This window comes from Primulina tabacum, chromosome 6 (assembly GCF_025594145.1).
Source record: "Primulina tabacum isolate GXHZ01 chromosome 6, ASM2559414v2, whole genome shotgun sequence".
NCBI lineage: Eukaryota > Viridiplantae > Streptophyta > Magnoliopsida > Lamiales > Gesneriaceae > Primulina > Primulina tabacum.
Genome location: NC_134555.1, coordinates 34383706 through 34403082, shown reverse-complemented (window position 1 = coordinate 34403082; position 19377 = coordinate 34383706). Strand labels below are relative to the sequence as shown.

General features: G+C 43.7%; 1 protein-coding gene across 1 annotated transcript; it reads right to left on the bottom strand.

Annotated features, from left to right (window-relative positions):
- Positions 1 to 4535: 4535 nt before the first annotated feature.
- LOC142550197 (ATP synthase subunit a) lies at positions 4536 to 5481 on the bottom strand (the record flags this gene model as incomplete). Its single annotated transcript, XM_075659433.1, has 1 exon — positions 4536 to 5481. A coding segment is annotated over one exon (825 nt), but the record flags the coding sequence as incomplete, so codon positions are not given.
- Positions 5482 to 19377: the final 13896 nt, after the last annotated feature.

Sequence of the window (19377 nt, the reverse complement as noted above, 5' to 3'; positions counted from 1 at the left end):
TTATGCCAATCTTCTCAATAGCATCCGATTACTGAACACCTTCACAATCCGACGACACACTGAAGCAAAGGATTACTTTTAGAAGGGCTTAGTGGTTAGTAGGGCTCTGGGATGCTTCTTAGGTTGTATGCTCTTTAGAGGCCCGACATACTATTGACTTTCAGTCCATCTTTCTTATTATTAGGTTGATAGGGCAAGGAGCGTAATTCATAGTTTCGAAGACTTTTCCTAAGGCATTAAAGGATTATTTAGGTTTTATCCTTTTTCATGTATATCACATTTTATTTACCTTACCCGCCGAGGAAATGATTGATGAACTCCCGCGGAGAGATGACCATTTTGTTGCGCATCGTGAATAAAAAAGCGTAGGTTGGCCTCTGAAATTGAACATGAGAGCGTGAAAAAGTCCGATTCCTTACTTTCTCCTCGATAAAGTCATATATTTCGGACCTTATGTTCTTCTCGTCAAAGGGTTTGCCCTACTATAGTGTACATTAAGAATTGTAGGTTTTCAATTATTTCTGACCAAGCCGGTTCATCTTTGCTTCCTTGCATGCCGCTAATGGACAACATGTTCGCTATGACATAATAGCTCACCTCAAAAAGATTCCTGCACTCCTCAGCGTATACGATGCATTGAAGATGTCTGCAGAACGTTGGATGTCCCGCATGTTCGAACCCAGAGGAGTTTTCTAATGAAGTTAACCAAGTTGAGATGAGAAGTAGTGAACCAACTTATGCCAAGTGTTTGGCTTTGATCACGTTTACGGACGATTACTTGCAACCAGGACTCATTAAGCATAACAGGCCTTTGTTCATTTCAGGATACCTTAATGGATTGGAGATAACAAGAATCATAATAGATGGGGGATCGGCCGTTAATCTCCTACCTTTGAGAATGCTAAAACGTCTCGGGATTGCTATACCTCGCAGTCCTATCTTAGATCGATTTGTCCGAAAGCCCATGGAATTCCTTACCCTAGCGGGTAAGATATGTTATATCCTTTCCATTTGTGCAAGTTCATCATTCAAGTCTTGAATCAAACTTTGTAATAATCTAATCGAAGGCTCGTTCCGGTAAATGGTATACAGTACAATCCCTGCCTGCCTTCGTCCACTCAGTTAGAGTGTTCTCAAATCCCAAGTCAGGTGTGACTCATCAAATACCACCGCACAGGAAAAGCTACTAGTGGATAGCTAGTAGTAGATCCTATTACTTTCCTCAATGAGTGTATCATTGGGGGGTAACAATGCCTTGTTGAAAGACCGAAGGGACTAGAACAAATAGAGCAGTTACTCATAGTAGTAGCCACTGCTTGTTTGAGCTGATTTGCTTATCTTGTTTCACAGTCCTTGAGGCCGGATTTACCTTTATGAACCTCAGCGTGAAGTGGTCGGGTTCACTTCTCCTATTGCCTTTACCCAGCGGCAAGACGCTTAGTTTTTTGTCGGAAAGGGAATGCTTCTTCCCCTCTACTGTGCGGGTGCTAAGACTAGGCGAAGAATTAAATGAATCAGTTTGCTTGACCAACCCGAGCCTTCGAGCCTCTAGTTCTTCTGATTTTGCTAACATCCTTTGATGACAGACAGGCCGACCGAAGGAAGACGCACCGGGATCCTACTTCTATCTCATCAGAAGCTGGCGCATAGGCTATAGAATATAGAATCTCACCTTCTACTCTATCAGCTACTGTGCCTAATTTGAAGCTTTTTGGTCATAGGTTGCCAGTTTTCGGAACTCACTTTGCGGGTCAGAACTATCGGAAGAGAACTTATTTAGACAAAAAGTTTGCCATTACCCCCCCCCCCCCCAAAAAAAAAAACCCTACATTAGCAGGGAAGTTTGGGCTTTCCGGTCCTATCAATCATTTCTTAGGATGCAGTGGAATATACTTTTCAAATAGGAATTTCATCGTTCAAGCACAGACATTACGGAAAATCAGCTACTTTGAGCTATATGTACCACATCTTGTAAGAGGTCTGCCGAAGATATTTAATCCCTTCTTACTAGTTCAGTAGTAATTATTTCACTCTATTCTAAGGGGCACCTTAAACCGATAACCATCTTTCGGCTAACCTAGCATCCTCCGTCCATCAAGACCGAGTCTTAGATTAAGACAAAGAAGCAGCTTTGGTTACTGGAAAAAAAGACTTTTACCCTATCCTATTGAAGTCCTATTACTGATATGCCCGGTATTACAGTGAGTACTCCTAATATTGGAAGAAATCCAATCCGTCATACAGTAGGAATAGTAAGAATAGAACATCACTCTATGTCCCACCCTCTTTAGGTGAGTGCTTTCCCGCAATAGATAAATAGATAGAGTGGGTTTACCCTTCTTTTTGAATAGAAGATTGGGTTGGTCCGATCCTGTCCTGCTCCTTTCAAAAAAGAAAGGAAATGTCAAAGAGAGAAACCCTTCCCTAATATACGAATAATAGACAGCTGACAGTTCGACGATCGAGCTCCTTTCTCAGATCAAGACCTTGCTTGTTTGAGCTCAGTTGATAAACCAGCGGCTCACGGAACCACATGAACGCATTGCATTGCCCATCACCCAGCACATTGATCGGGACACATCAACTAAAGTGGCTTTTGAACGAGACCTACCGGCTTAGGGGCAGTTACTACTAAAATAAAATGGGTGTACCCGGAACGGGGTTCCGATCTCTAAATGGATCTGCTACTCGATCTCGATCAAATGGCTTTGGATCTGTCTCTACATCTGGAATATCTCTAACAGGATATGGAACTCCATATCGATCTGAAACTTGACTTGAAGGAGTGCTCCATAGCTTCAACTGATACTGCTTCTAGCCAACATCGGCTATGGATCACGCCCATCATTATAAGGGCATCTCGGTATGGGGTTGGATCATCGGCCCTGGTGATGGCTCCCCTTACTAGTAAAGGGAACTGGAAGGGATGTTGTCTCTTCTTTCTTCCTCTTACTACTCCTTGCCTCTTCTGGAAAGTGACTTTGACCAAATAGAGTATCCTTCCGTTCCGTATAGGGGAAGGAAAGGCTCTCGCTGTAGTTGTTCTGTAAGGGCTGGGCTTGAATTAGCGTGAGAAGGCGGTAAAAGGGTATTGAGCTAAGAATGCAACTAGAGAATGAGAGGGGCTCACTTGACAGAGTTCCGAGCATTGTTCGTCGTGCTAGTTCCGCTACTCCAGTTCCAGTGGTAAACGAAACCTTCTTTCTCTTGCTTTTGAGCCTACGTCTCTCTTTCAAGGGTTCCACTTTCTTTGGTAGCTTTGGGCAAGGCAGTACTGGTACTCAATCGATTTTTCTCTAGCCGCTTCTCAAGCACAGGAAAAAAGGGCTTTATCTTTCTATTCAAAGAAAGAGCTAATCTTGTTTGTTAAAGGAAGGGCGCCTACTACAAAGCACAGTACAAGAAATCCTGTTGGTTACCCAAAAGGTCCTCAAACAACTCCAGGGGATACCTGCTAAACTCAGTGTCTGGGACGTATTCTTATTGGGAAGAGAGCTCCAGGAAGCTCTGATAACAGCCCTCCCTGCAGCGTTTAGTCAGGCTGTGAATGCAGTCGTTCGCTTGCACCCGGATTAATCGTTGACCGGGGAGCCCCAACCCACCCGGACTCTCGCCTTCGTCTGTGGGGGAGATGAGCAGTACTGCTGATGCTCAATCCGCTCCTTGGCTTCAGGGATTTTAATGAGATTGCCCATTCGGATCAAATGCTTTGTTAAGAATAGATAGTCCTTGTATTAGATCTTTCCGCTCAGCAATTTTCCTAACTGAATGAGTTAGCATGGAGTATGATACAGAGAAAGAGGTCTCCCCCAATCAATATTGTACCTTTTATTATATACCGCATTTGCATATCGGCAATCAGTACACGATTTCTGTCAACAATGGATCTCCCTTTCTGGGTTTCCTGTCCTGTTCAATCCCTTTTTCTTCTGTCTGAGGCAAAGGCGATAGTTTTTAGATTCGGCAAACATGAGATGTGTCCTACACTTGAAGAAATACATCGAATTTTGGAGATATCCCGTAATGTCCTTTTTGTACTTAGAGAAGGACGACCTCGAGAGTGCAGACGACCAGTAGAAGTAGGTGCTCCATATCCTTCCTGCTGCGTAGGTATAAGGTAATTCACAGTGCTAGCAGATCAGAAGTACGTAAGTAGGCCCTCCCCCTTCTATAATAGGGGGCAGTGCTACCTATAGAACGGGAATATTCATCCTCTCTTAAAGTCCTTTATGGATTTCGAGTCGGGAATAGAGCTGTGGCAAGCAATATGGATCGCCCCTTACTCTCTCTATAAAAAAAGCCCTTCTTAGTATTAGTAAAGCTTCGGCCCTATGGAGTAAAGGGAAGTGCAGATCTGGAGTGTTTGGACGAGAAAGAATGGCTTTGCAGCAAGTTGAGTTGTACCGAAAGCAGGGAAAAAGAATTGGAATTAGATATAGGGCCGCGAACTCACATAAGGAGTGTTCCAAGGACGGCAACTAAAAGAAAGCTAAATAGGAATAGGATAAATCACGCACGAAGAATCAGAGATCAAAATGTTTTTATTCCTAGAAGACTAGACTGTCAGACTCGGAGGTAGCAGTAAGATCTCTGTCTCCAGAAAAGCATGAAGGTTTAAAAAAGTATCCTCTCATTCAAAAATTGATTTTTTTCTCTTTACGATCCGGTCCTCGTAAACTTGGTAAACTTCGTTCCTCGCTTTTGTTCAATTATAAATAAATAAGCACTTTGATGGAGATTTGTAACATCATTCAAGTAAATACAGATTGAGATCGTAGAAACATGAGCTTGTGATATAGCTACACCTAATTCAAGACCGGTTAATGCAAGAACTATAAATAAAGGACCAAGATCCCCTATGAAATAGAAAAGATCATTCATACATAGCATAGTCCAAGTGAACCCACTTAAAATCTTTACTAAACTATGACCGGCCATCATATTAGCAAATAAACGTATTCCTAAGCTTAATGCGCGAAAACAATAAGAAATTAGCTCAAGGAGTACTAAAAAAGGTGCTAACGGCAGTGGGACTCCTGCGGGTAATGAGAAGCTTAAAAAATGAAGCCCATTTCTTTGAAATCCCACTATAGTAATGCCAATAAAAAGAGAAAATGAGAGACCAAAAGTAATGAGAAAATGACTTGTAACTGTGAAGCTATAAGGTATCATACCCTGGAGATTACGAAATAACGAAAAAGTCAAAGTAACCGAGATGCAAGGGAAATACTTTTGTTTCACATTTCCGGAAAGACCACCTATTTGTTCGTTTACCAGGTTCAGCACGAAATCATAAAGAAGCTCTACCAAGGATTGCCAAGCATTTGGGACTAACTTTCCTCCTCCCTTTTTTGTAACAAAATGAAACAAAAGTAGGACCAAACTGAGAGTGAGTAGCATAAACAAAGATGAATTTGTGAATGATAAATACAAGTCCCCTATCTCAATAGGAATCCATGAGATAATTTCAAATTGATCAAAAAAGAGCCATCACAGCTTATGAAAGAGCAGCTTGGAAAGAGACAGATGTAAAGTGTTTCAAACTCCCCTTCCCCATCCTTTGACCCTGCTTACTGGCTTGAATCCAGGGTAAGAAAAATTTCCTTTCAAGTAAAGGCTTGAAAAAAAAGCTTTCATTCAATACTCCAGCTTTCGATACTTCTTATTCCTTCCCGCCCGCCCCTTGCCGAGGGGACGTACGTTCTACTTCCTTCTGGGGCTCCGAGTGGTTAAGGGTGTTAACCGGCTTATCTCCTTTCAGTCGAGCCTCTCCTCGATTCATTTTAGTAAATAGCGGAACCAATGGAAACCACCTTGATGAGAGATTGCCCATCCAATGTCTTTGCGTGTTCTGTAAACAGATAGGGTCTTTCCGGACGTTTTCGAATATGAGGCGCTGTAAAGCCCTCTCCTTCGGCTTGCCTACTGAGGGAAAGGGACTTGCACTCGCTAATGCTGCCTTGAAGCTAAAGAGGGGCGGAGCGAATACAGAGTGAGCGGCCTAAAGAGAGGTTTCACTCTCAGTCCATCTTCCGGCTCCGAAAGAACCAAGGTTTCCTTTGCTTTGGTCGAGCTGAGCCGGAGGTAACTGTGGCCGATCTAGCAAGATTGACTCTATTACAAGGTGAATCAGTGGAGCTGGCTCTGCTTGTTGATCATTTGTCTCCGGCTAAGTAGGTGAGTGATCTGGCACGGAAGGCTTTCGGGGGCCTTTAGATCTTGAGGCCACACCTCCGTAATAGTTCCTCGCGAGCATAAATGAAGATCAAGATCCCTTATTCGGAAATTGACTTCGCTTTGTATCACAAAGGCCATAATATCTTTATTTCTATACGACCAAAGCCAGCCTGGTAGACTACGAAATCCATGTACCATATTTTGTTAATCGTTCTGAAGAGTTTGTGTGAGCCGAGTGGCACATCACTACGGGAAAAGAAAGGGGCTCCATCGAGCTCTTTGGAGAGCGCCCCGGAATAACAACAACTCTATTATTGTACTGTACTGCAATTGATGCGCTTTGCCAGGGTGCGAAATCCCATTCCTTCTTTTAGCAGCAAAGATAGAAGCAGGAACTCCTTCTTTTATTCTCCCTGATGGAGCCCGGTCTATACTGATCCTATATAATAAGACACTTTTGCGATAGAATACAAAGAAAGTTTTCTTTTTCTTACTCTTCCTTTCCGGCTTCTCCCCTTACTGCTACCTCCTATCAGGGTTCATTCCTAACTCAGCACTATACTTTAACAGTAGAGCTTTACTAAAGCTATCTTCTTTTCTAGTAAAGCATAATCTGCTTACCTGCATGCAATCCACTTTGCTGACTCGCTGCTAACACTAGATGCTTAGCTATTAATACTCGCTTTCAATGAGCTTGCTATCAGCTAAGTAAGCTCCCCCTCTCACTACGTTCCTGTTCTAGGATTGCTAGATCTTCTCACCGTCTGATTCATACCTAAAGAAAGATCTCACTTCTGTTTACTCAGACTCCTCTTTCTTATCGAAGACTCTGGCAGCTGGAACTCATCGGCAGCGACTCTTACCACTGCAACCTAGGCACTCAGGCCTTGGAGCTGATCTGTCAGTCCATCATTACCCCAAACCTCCACTTTGAAGTGAAGCGATTTCGTTCATTCCCGAGTCGATAATAGCCAGAGGATGAAACCATATCCCTGTAATGGCACATCAGCTTACCGATTCCAACATAAGCATTCATTCAAGAGTAAGCCCCTTCTATCTCGCGCATATCACGCTGATGAGAAGAAAAGTGTCCATAACATTCACTCGCTGGGAAGACATTTCCCTTCGAAAAGAAAGAAGGCAGGGCTTAGGCTTTCACCGCGAAGGAAGGTATTTATTTAAGACCCTACTACTATTCAATAGAGCAGAATTTTCTCATCCCAAAGGAAAGATGAATGGGAAGAGGTCTGCAAAGAGGTTCCACTTCGCATCCTAAGGGAAGCCCTTCCTTATTTCGATGAAAGCAATAGATTCGCAGACGACGGAGACTCTCGCTTTTCCTAGTAAATAGGCCACGTAGCTGGCTGGATTAGCTGGCTGGATTCGAAGATAGAGCCCCCTGCCATGATCCGCTGAAAGTGAAGGTCTGTCCGGTTAAGAAAACCACCCAAAGGATCCCGTTGAAGCATCGTCTTCAGAGTCCCTATCATCCCTCTCTCTCGCTCTCTCTTCGGCAAAGCAGCTTCAGTCCGCTCTTCTCTCTAGCGAGAGGGCATCTCTCTCTGTCAGGTGATTTCCTCATGAAATAGCTGTAAGGGCGAATCCATATCTCCTGAGGCGTGGCTCTCTTTATCTTTAGTGACTCAAGCCGAAAGTTCTTCCAGTTTGAAGCTCGTCAAGTAACTCATGACGTACTTCTTTAAGAAGAAAAGGATCTTTCATTCAGAGGAATTTCATATGTTAGAAGCTAACAAATAAGATAGAGGACGAGAAGATAGACGAAGAATGTTGTCGCGCGAGTGGTTATATTCGCAGTTCAGAAGCATTTTTTGGTAAAAGAGATCCCTGGTCTATGATGAAATCTCATGTGAATTCCCTTTGGTTCTGTTGGCGGCTGATAATCTCAGGACAAAAAGAATATGATTCTTGGAAGACGAGCACTCTTTTGTCGAAAGAAGGGATTTCCCTAGCGGACCCACCTCTTATGAGCTAATTTCCATGTTGGTAGAGTCGTTAGAAGACTTCAAGTCAAGAATTGCAGACTGGCCTAATTCGCGCATAATATAGTAGTAAACATTGTATGATGCAGCAACAAAGGCCACTTGAGAGCTTGAATCGTAAGCGCCATGAAGGTGTTGAAGGCGCTGTTCTTGGTATAGCAGTTTAGCTCGAAGTTCATCAAAGGTTAACGACGAATTATTGTTGGTGACCGTCCTGATAAAGGATTCATATTCTTCAGGGAGTCCTGCCAGTGCATAGATCACCATGTCTTTAGAAGAAAGGGGAGAGTTTATGGCTTCTAGGGAATCCGCAATGGACCGAAGATACGTTGGGATCTCTTTTGTAAGAGTTGCATTGATCCATGATAGGAGGCTTTGGTCTGTCCGAACCCAAGCCGAATATGCAGGGTTTTGTATGGCGTTGCCATTGGCATAACAAATAAACTGAGGAGGACTGGGAAACGTTCCGTCGACAAAGCCCAGAAAATCATTTCATATTATAATGTAGGAATTTTGATTTCCAAAGAAGATAATTGGTAGAGTCAAGTTTAAGGGAAACAAGATGGGTTATGTTTGGTGTAACTACCATAGGATTGGGGGTCTCTTCCTGTCCTGAAGAAGCAGCGATGAGGGATTGATGAAGGAGAAGCCATAGTGTTGTCAAAGCAGCTTGGAATACTACAATCAGAGGCTCCATAGCTTTCCGTTTCTATCTATCATAAGCGGAAAGCGACCAAAAAATCCCTCAAAGTGTGGAACAAGGCTAACTTCGATAAGAAGATGTTCGATGCAAGTGCTGTGGAATGGAGATAAAAGATAGGACAGAGAAGGGGAAAGAGTGAAGTTCTGGTCTTTCTACTAGGTCCTCCTTTCGAGCCTTCAGATCAACTCGTTGGGGAACGAATGTTCTGGTTCTATTCGAGTCCTCTACCGCTGGCTTTGCCTCGAAGCCGGTGGAAGGTTCAAAGCAAGAAACTCAGCCTTCAACACCTTCTCCATCTGCTGGTCTAAAGCACCCCGAGAGGCAGATACCTGTAATCAAGTCTTTCTGTTGCCACCAATCTATCTGTCTATTCCATTTAGCTAACCGGCTCATAAGCAGAAAACCTAAAAAAAGAAGAACCAATTCTTTCACATCCAAGCCAATAGCAGCTCGCCGGATCTCCCTCTCCTTCTTATGCTTCTTTCGTTTCGCTGCTACGCCCTCTAAATGAATTTCTTCTTTCTGGAGGAACTGCGACTCGAAAGAAAAAGGGTAGTACTCTTGATGCCAATGTGGAGCCCGAACCGGTGGCCCCATGCCAGGAAGACGGAATTTTACCTAGGTAGGCACTCAAGAAGGCATCTATCCTCCAATCATTCCTGCCGATATGAAAGGTTTTTCCAAGGCACTGGACCTCAAACGACTAGAATAGCATCACCTACGTAGAGGTACTTTAAAAGTCTAAGTGTATAGATGAACTAGAAGGGGAAGGCCAAGTCTTACCAAGTTCTAAATAGGCAGAGTCGTAGTACATGGGGAAATCGGTCCTAGAGAATTGAATTGTTTTCCATGATAGGTATAGAAGATGTAGTTCGACTAAAGTCAAAGATCACAGAGGTACGAAGCCTAATGACAGAACAACCAAGCGCCTAATGGCACAGTAGAATATTTTTTAAACAAAGAAGGTGGATAGGCTAGATTTGAAGAAGGAAAAGGTGTAGCATCCAAAGTGTGCGGGGAAAGAAAGAGCTTAGGTTGTATAGGAAAAGGTCCAATGGAAGAGTCCCAGAAGAAGGTTAATTAGACGGAGGATACGGGCCGCAATCGAGGCGGATCTATTTTCCCATATTCTAAAGCTGGAGGAACGGCTTATCGAGGGCGCGAACCCCGCATCGAAGAGGTGAGGTTGTGGCTTAGCCCGGAAGCAAGACGCAGAAGCGCTCCAGGAACGTAGGCCCGGGAGAATACTTCCTTTCTCCATAGGAATGGGTGCACTCTGAATTGGTAGGTGTCATTTTGAAATAATGGCTTTGTGATCCGCGAGTATAGGTTGAACTTATGTCAGGGATATTGGGACAAAGGGGCACTCAGAAAGTGTTAAACACTATATTTCATTTATTAACGATCACCTCTCGGGTGCGGTAGAGTGGACGATTAGCGAGGACTGGAAAAGAGCTAGAGTCGGCTAGCATTCTTTGAATTTCACTTTCTATTTAAGCACAAGCTTCCGTCTTGTTGGTTCGCATCGGGTAAATGGCTTACTGTTCGGTCAACATTTCATGATTCGTAACGTAACAGCCGGCCGGGACTGAACTAATTTACGAGAGAAGGTTCAATGGACCTAGGGTAGTGCTTCGTATGGTATGTATGAGATGGGGGATCTTCAACAAGGTATTCGCCCTATGACCTTTCTTTATTCTTTATTGCCCCCACCTGTTTCCTTGACTCGGTCCGGGTTATCTAGGATTATTCCCCGTTTTCATCGATTATGAATTCTAAAACGCGATGATCGGGCTGATATCTTGGTGAAGTTCTATCTTAGCTTCTTTTCGATTTATACAATTATCGAAATAGGAAAGAGGTTAAGTAAGAACACATTCAAGACTATTCAAAGTAAAAGTCCTGTGGCTGACATATCCTCTATTCGTTTGTATGTGAGGTTAAGACCTCATTTCCTACCCTTATACAGAGGTATATCCCGGATATCCGCAACATTCCTCTTTCTCAAGGAATGAAGTGGATACCGTCCTGGAATACTCTGCCTACCTATTGGTGTGGTGCTTTACACAACAATGTTATGCTAGGCTCGATGATTCTATTAAGTGGAAGGCCATTAAGAGGAAATCCCCTTTTGTGGTCTTTCCTATGGAATTAGCGGGTTTTCGTGATTTAGTTGAATTTCTAAATAGCAGGGGTGAGCAGTGGTCACAGGGGATATTGTTTCCTGAAAGGACACGATACCCTTTATTACCGTAATAATAAAATCTTCTCAGGAATCAACCTAGACTTCTTTGAGTCTAGGATTGGTCCTTACCTTCCTCCATGGCATCCCGATTGGGGTATCATGATTACAGGTAAGTTAGGTCAGAAGATCGAGGGAGGAGGGAAGAGGAGGATCTTCGCTATAGGAAATTGGGTTAATCAGAGACTGCTTAGCCCGGTCCATGACTGGCTAGCGAATGTATTGAAGAAGATTCCCATGGATGGGACCTTTGATCAATTACGACCGTTTCTGAGGCTCAAGGGGAAGATCTGTTTGTTGCTATAGTTACGACTTAACTGCAGCCACAGATAGGTGGCCGCTGAGTTTTATGTTCGAACTATTCAACGCTCTATTCGACAGGTCGTTTGCTTCAGCAGTGGTTAATTCTGCATTAGCAACCAACCTATTCTTTATTCCCTTTTGATGGTTGAAAGGGAAGAACAGAGTAGTTAGGGCGCAAAATCGCTTAATTAGTTTTATTGCTGGGCAACCTCTCGGGTATCGCAGCTCCTGGCCTCTCTTTGCTCTCACTCATCACGCACTTGGTGGTGTGCGGAACAATGTTACCCAGGGAAATTGTTTACAGACTATGCCATTCTCGATGACAATATTGTCATTGCGGATGGTGCGGTAGCTGCGACCTATAAGGAGGCAATGTCTAAGTTAGAAGTCGGAATTTCAATCCCGAAATCTTTAGTTTCTAACACGGGTGCTGCGGAGTTCGCAAAGAGGTTCTTTGTGAAAGGTCTTGAAAAGGACCTATCGCATGTGTTGGCAAAAGCTGTACTCAATGCTTATCATCCATGGGGACGATTTGCAATCGCACATAGGTATCGGATCACAAGATTCGCTACCTTCTGCCGTCTTGGTGGTGCTGGGTATAAGAACTTATCTGGAGACCCCCATAAGAATAGGAATCATGATTCTATCTTATGGCGTCATTTGGAAGCGCCTGATTATTATTTATTTTATGGTTAAGTTAAGGTCGTCCTCTTAACCCTTATTTATATGGGTGGATTGCTGATTACCTTCGTAGGAAGTTAGCAGTGAAAGACAACTCTTTCTCTTTTCCTCCTCCAATTAAGGACGTTCTTCCAGTCCCTGAAGAAGCCTTATTGGAGATAGGGGAAAGAACACTCATTAGAGATTGGGTTAAAGATTACCTCCGCTACCTTCATTGGTATTGGACTGTGGGTCAAGATCCATGGGCGTCTATTGAAAATCTTCTTGAAGCGCCGGTATATCATCGGAGATGGTTTGTTTCTCAAAAATCAAAAAAGAAAGGAGTCCTATATCTTATATACAGTACTGATTGCTCACTTCCTCGATATGGGATCGAAAATCTTAAGTACTAAGATTTATTAGAGAGGTAGCGGGCTAGCTGTACAAGCAATTCGATCTCTTAAAGGGGGATGGGGTTTCCATCTACTTCTATAGAGGTAGAGGGCTGCTCAAAAGCAAGATTCTAGGCAGGCTTAAGTAGGGGTCTTGGTCTAGCCATTAGAGATAGAGACTAAGTTGAGCCAAGAAAAGCTTTTCTAAGAAACCAGTCTCATGTTTTGGATAATCAGTTGGTCTCAGGTAGCCTAATTCTCCTTTCGAACTACGAGATTCGGGTTGGAGTCTTCTACGGGGCATCTCTTCTTTATAGATGAGGAAGTCGATTCAGAACACGCAAGCAAAGGAAAGATTGATTATAGGCCAGTGAAATAGAAAGATTCGCTCTTGGGCTGACCTATGATAACCACACATCCAAGTATGGATAAGTCGAGAGCTTCTCTCTCTGCAGCAGCCTTCGATCTAGTGTTCACGCTTCGGTTCTACTCTACTAGACATCGGGGCCCTGAACATGCTTCTTTTTGTGTGGTATAGCTCCGAACTTCAGTGTCAGCAACTCCATTTCTTTTGGAGCAGGATTCGTCAAATCGTCTGCAGGTACATAAACTGCTTGAATAGAAGTTATGGACCCTTCTTTCGTAGAAGTAATTCTTTCTTGTAAAGAACCCATTTCGGTACTCAGAGTAGGTTGATAACCGACAGCGGAAGGCATTCTACCCAATAAGGCCGATACTTCAGATCCTGCTTGTACGAAACGGAAGATATTGTCGATAAATAGAAGTACATCTTGTTCATTAACATCTCGGAAATATTCCGCCATCGTTAGGGCAGTTAAACCAACTCTCATACGAGCTCCCGGCGGTTCATTCATCTGGCCATAAACTAGAGCAACTTTTGATTCTGCAATATTTTCTTCATTAATCACTCCAGATTCTTTCATTTCCATGTAAAGATCATTTCCTTCACGAGTACGTTCACCCACTCCGCCAAATACGGATACGCCCCCGTGGGCTTTGGCAATATTGTTAATCAATTCCATAATGAGTACCGTTTTACCAACCCCAGCTCCCCCAAACAGTCCGATTTTTCCCCCACGGCGATAAGGGGCTAAAAGATCTACTACTTGAATTCCTGTTTCAAAAATAGATAATTTTGTATCTAACTGTATAAAGGCAGGCGCAGATCGATGAATAGGAAATGTTGTACGAGTATCTACAGGACCTAAATTATCAACAGGCTCTCCAAGCACATTGAAAATTCGTCCCAGAGTTGCTCCACCGACCGGAACACTTAGAGGAGCTCCTGTATCACTCACTTCCATTCCTCTCATCAAACCATCTGTAGCACTCATAGCTACAGCTCTAACTCGATTATTTCCTAATAATTGCTGTACCTCACAAGTCACATTAATTGGTTGACCAACAGTATCTCGACCTTTAACTACCAGAGCGTTATAAATATTAGGCATCTTACCCGGCGGAAAGGCTACATCTAGTACCGGACCTATGATTTGGACGATACGCCCCAGTTTTTTTTTTCATCCCTGAGTCTGTTGGAGTGCTAAAGGAAACAATCCCATCTAATCAAGTTCCAATCCTTCTGTCTTCCATTACTCTGCAACCTCCTGCCTTCCTTGAGGTTTGAGTTGCAAGAGTAGCTTTCCTTTCAATTGCTTCCGCCTTTGATGGAGTTGCAGTCCTTGGGGTTTGAGTTGTTGGAGTTTCAGTTTGATTCTAGCCAAAGCCCAACCTTCTTTCTTTGATATTCTAGCTCATGGGGAAAAAAGCCCTTTGATCCTATCGATTCGAGTTATATACCCATTTCCCCTCCTAACATGGCTTACTACCAATGAAAGGGACTTTTCTTCTGTTTAAGAGAATTCCTATACCCTTTCCCTTCAAATTAACCTATACCGCCTACTAACCATCTGGTAAACCGAAGGATATTCTGCTTCCTTCCAAGCCCACTACATAGAGAGTCAAAATGCCTTATTCTTACTATCTATTCAAAGTATATTCTCAATCGGCGAAGTCTCGCTGTATTGAAAGCGGTAGACTAGTACTTTTATCCAGTGAAGCACGAGAGCCCCCCCTTCTCAGGCATTCACTAGTTGGCTAAACGAAAGCCAAAGAAGTCGGGTATCTCCTTCAGGCGGAATGTAATGAATCCACTGTATAATATAGTAAGCCCATCTCTGGATTCTGTCTTTCAATGAAAGATTTGAATATATCAATCTCATCGATCGAATCACTTTTTAGTGAAAGATCTAGTCAAGGATTGCATCAACCAGATGTTGAGAATGTGGAAACAAATTAGTTAAACAGCTAGTCCTCTTCCCTTCCCAAAGGGAGCCATATGGAGACCGTGGCTGGTCAACCACTAGGCTATTTGTCCTCATAGCCTCTCTTCGCACTTACCCACCATATATTGATATGGCGGTGTGCAGAACAGGTGAGAAGTTTACTAAATACACGGTTCTTGGCGACGATGTTGTCATAGCCGACCAGGAAGTAGCAAGGGTGTATGAACAATCCTTGGATCAATTTTCTTTTCAAAAATCCTACCCATACCACCTAATCCCGAGAAAGGGAAAGGCTTAGTTGAGTGAAGAGTGCTCGAGGCCAATATTTCGTGCCAGTGCAAGTGCTTGGGTTATTTACTATCAAAATAAGGTGTACGATCAGAGGGAGAATTTTCACTGCAAACTCTTCTCGGTCTCTACGATTGTGACTTAAACAAGTGACCTCTTTTCTTTCATCTGTGAGATAATGTCTCTAATTCACTCTCGGATCTAACTCTCTTTCTTTTTCTTTCGGGCGCCCGTGGGAAGATACTTTAGTCATTGATATCCATATTCAAAATGAAAGGGCGGGTATTCCCACAAAACAAAAGCGCTAGACCCCTGGTCCTTTACTTTAATCAACGAAGGCAGCCGCTCCAGCAGCTTTAGTACTTAGTTAACGCCCCAGCCCAACTCCCGCGATGAGAAGGGCTGCTAGGGAATAGAACAAGCTAAGAAGTCCTTACTAAACTACCAGTGCAGGTAAGGAAGTTAATGGGCAATCCTCACAGTTGCCCCATCCCACTGCCAAAGAGAAGACAGCAACAATCTAGCTACTAGGATAGGAACGGACGATAGTTTTATCATCCTTTGTTCTCTATCGTCCATCTTTACCTCTCCTACTCCACTACTTCCCTCCTTCAAAGCGTGATTAATGCGCCTCTCTCCTGAAAAACGTGATCAACGTGGACTTCTTTCGAGCGTCTCGAGCATTTTTAGAGTTGAGCCTTCCAACCTTGCCCATGAAAAAAAGCTAGCTGAAAGCTCTATTGTAGTCTTTTAGTCGTCAGCAGGGAATGATTCCGGCCCTCTGTGTATGCTGTTTCTTTTGTTCAAGATTACTTACCAAACCTAGCCCTGGTTCTAGATTCATATGCATCTTTGGATGCTCCTACCCCACCATGCCTGGCCCTTTACCTTACCTTAAAAAGAAAAAGAGAGGGAGACCGCTCTGAATACAACAGAGGGCGTTGAGCCTCCAGTTGGCTTTCCAAGATCGACGGATCAGCATGAGATTGTCAGGAATGAAACTTCCATTGCTCCTCCCGCCTTTTCCGGCAAATGCTATGTTCAACTATGCCCACCCACCTCGACAAGCCCGGATAAGAAGTACAGATGGTTGTACAGCATGAGCTACGGAAAGCATTTCGACAGATGAAGTACGATCTGCTTAGAGAATTCCCCTGGTATGAACCAACAAAACCATATCCCGTGATCTCCTCCTCTTGGACCAATGTTTCTTTTTTTTTATCTACCGATTACCACCCATAAAGGAGTATTCAAGTCCCTACGGGAGGTCTGGTGAATGATATCATTCGGAAACAGATGCGCCTAAGGCAGGACCACCTTTCCTTTTCGCTAGCTTGTCAAAGTTGGAGCTGCGGGCATTCTTTCTGTCCCCGAAGGCGAAGCAGGAGGAACCAACCCAACAGTGTACCGGAGCGAGCACTAAATAAAGTGTACGAAACGAACGAATGAAGTAATAGCGACCAGCGAGCTATTGCTTGCCTTTGCTTTAATAGTTTCTATTCGACTGGAAGGGAAAGCAAGCAAGGAAGGCATAGGTGTGAGCTAAAGACTTTTCTCGCTAAACCCGTCTCTGATCTTCTCTACTGTTTTGGCTGCTTTCTTTCATATGGGTGTAAGGTTCCTAATGTTCTAACTCAGAAAGTATAGTCGTTTTCTCTTCCTGACCCTTCGGCCAAGCCGCTTTGTCTGTTCATTGGATTGGTGTCTGATAGCTTTTCCCTCTCCCCAACCGCTGTCATGTCCCGCTACGCTAGTTCTTACTGTGCTGTGCTTTCCTTCCTGTCTCGCTTTTGTCTTGATTCTACTAGTTATCTCTCAAACAGCGGTTATTCCGCTAACACCGGATAAGCCGCATCTATCTAATAGCGGACGATTATCGGCAACTTCGGAGTCTTTCCGCCCCGCCTGAGAAAGAAAGAATACATTCCTCACGTCTGCACAGGCCTATGGGCTTTAGCAAGCCCCTTTCCAGTCGTGGCGTATCATTTCCAAAAGTTCAAGGCATATCACCGTCAGTGCGCTAAAAAGATCAGTAGGAAGATATAGGAGCACAATAAGGAGATTATTGTACGCCTAGGCAGTGACTCTTCCATGTCATATAGTCTTCCAGTTGAGATTTACGGTTCCGAGTTAGATTCTAATTGCGAGAAGGAGGAACTGAACTCTGATTGTGATGGCGACTGCCTAATAAGAATGGAGAATAGGGTAGGAATGGAAAGGGATAACGGCGGATAGTGAGCTCTATTGGATCCCCAGGGTCGCTTGGGAGCATCTTCTTGCTCCTGAGGATCATAATTTGATTTCATGGAATCTAAGGTTCTGAAAGAACGTAGTAAGTGGTGAACTTTGTTTACTCGCTCGTTAGAGGAAGTGAATGGTTGGCTCGAAGAGGGAAGAGATGTCTTCAATCTTACCTGTGGGATGGTAGCTTTACTGTCTCTATTCTAGTTGAGTAAGGAAGTCCTCATAGCAACTAGTTTGTGAATGCTTAAATCTCTCTTTTTTAATGAAAAATACGGGGTTTTTTTTGACAAGATGTGACATTCAACATCAGATCGATCTAATCCCAGGATTTGTTCTTCTGAATCAAGCTGCAACTCGGATGAGTCCATCGGAGCATGAAGAATTAAGTAGGCAGGTTAGCGAGCGGATTAAAAAGGGACTTGTCAGGGAGAGGGTTCCAAACCTTGTGCTGTGCCTGCTCTCTTGACCTCAAAGAAGGATGGCACCTGTTTTTCTCTTTCTTTCTACATTATAGCTTCAACTTCTTTCCTATAGCTGCTTGCTTGGCTTCAAAGCCTTACCTGCCCTTCGCCGCCTCCACAGAAAGATTGGTCTGGTCGATTGGTTACTTCCTTTTTGGATTAGTCAACACTAAAATTCTCTCTATAAAAGGCTACAAGAGACGGCGCAGCGCTGCCTACGCGCTAATTAGCTTCCGATGTCGAAACTTCTCCGGCATTGATTGAAGGTAAAGCCTTCACTTCAAGCTTTGAAGCTAAGTCCGCTATTCGGTCAAACTCTGATAGGCTCTAGGCCTTACCAACCTCTTTCGGGGTTCACTCTTTTACTTAAGCTCCTTAAGTTCCTAGATAGGCGGATGCCTTTGCCGAGTCTGAAACTCCGACTCCTAAACTATTCACTGGCCGGAAATGCCCATTTTGAGCTCGCTCTGGCGGATGTTCCCGCTGATGGTAAGACCGGAGAGAGAATTCTTTTATTGGGCGCAGAAGCCTATAGAATCGTAATCAACTCCTATGCGGATACATGATAAAAGCCTAGGCCAAAGCAAAGAAAAAGAGAAATAGAAGATCCCTACGCCCCTCTCTCTCTTGGGCTCTCATGCCCCCTCGCTTTTGGTGAAAAAAGTAAACCGGACCGATCGGTCATTTAAAATACGATAATTCGAATCAAAACGATTCTTGAAGAACAGAATACAACCGAGACTCCTGCATTTAGATCGAAGGCTTAGGGCGGAAAGGTAAAGAATGACTTATCTAAAGAATCCATCTATGTTCTGAAGCCCAACCTCAAAGTCCTCTCCTCGTATTGCTAGTACCTGGCACCTGTCCAATTATTGGGCTAGCTTGTGCAAGAACCACAGGCGTAGAAGGAAGGGAGAGAGAGCCCCCCTCCCCCTCACTGTCTGAGTTGAAATGAGAAGCTTTTTCCTTCGCTTCAAGCTGTAATAAGAATAACAGTTCTTTCAATCCGCTTTCTTTGATGCTGACTTGACCCGCAGAGTTGAACTTGAACTACCTCTTCGATCCTTCCCCTGTAAGGCTTGGGTTGAGCCTTTACTTTTACTAAATAAGGACGAATCCGCCTTTTCAATCTCCCACTCTAAGACTAGTTGAAAAGAGCAATCCCTCGCGATTCACAAAGTCGCTAATAAGACTTCGAGTCAACGAACGATTCAAGCTCATTACAGAAGGCAGTTCAGCTTGAAAACTCGAGTTGCTGTATTGAGCCACTCTTTCAATTTCAAAGGTGGGATCAAAACCTATTCTTCTTAGCCTAAGAGTCTATTCGCGGAAGAACCAGACATTCTCAAAAAACTCTCCTTACTATACCTTACATCCTGTCATCGCTTTCAGATAAAAGGAAGTTAGACTAGCTACCAACTATCTCACGCTCTCTCTAAAACCCAGCCAAAGGAGTAGGAGCAGCAGCACTGGGAAAAGATTGAATCGATCCAGCTCTGGTAACAAAGCAGTAGGCAAGCCTTAGTGGGGACCATCCATACCTCTAAGCCCGAGACTTTTTCTCCTCGGATCGGAGCGCACCACGGGATGCTTTGTGAACA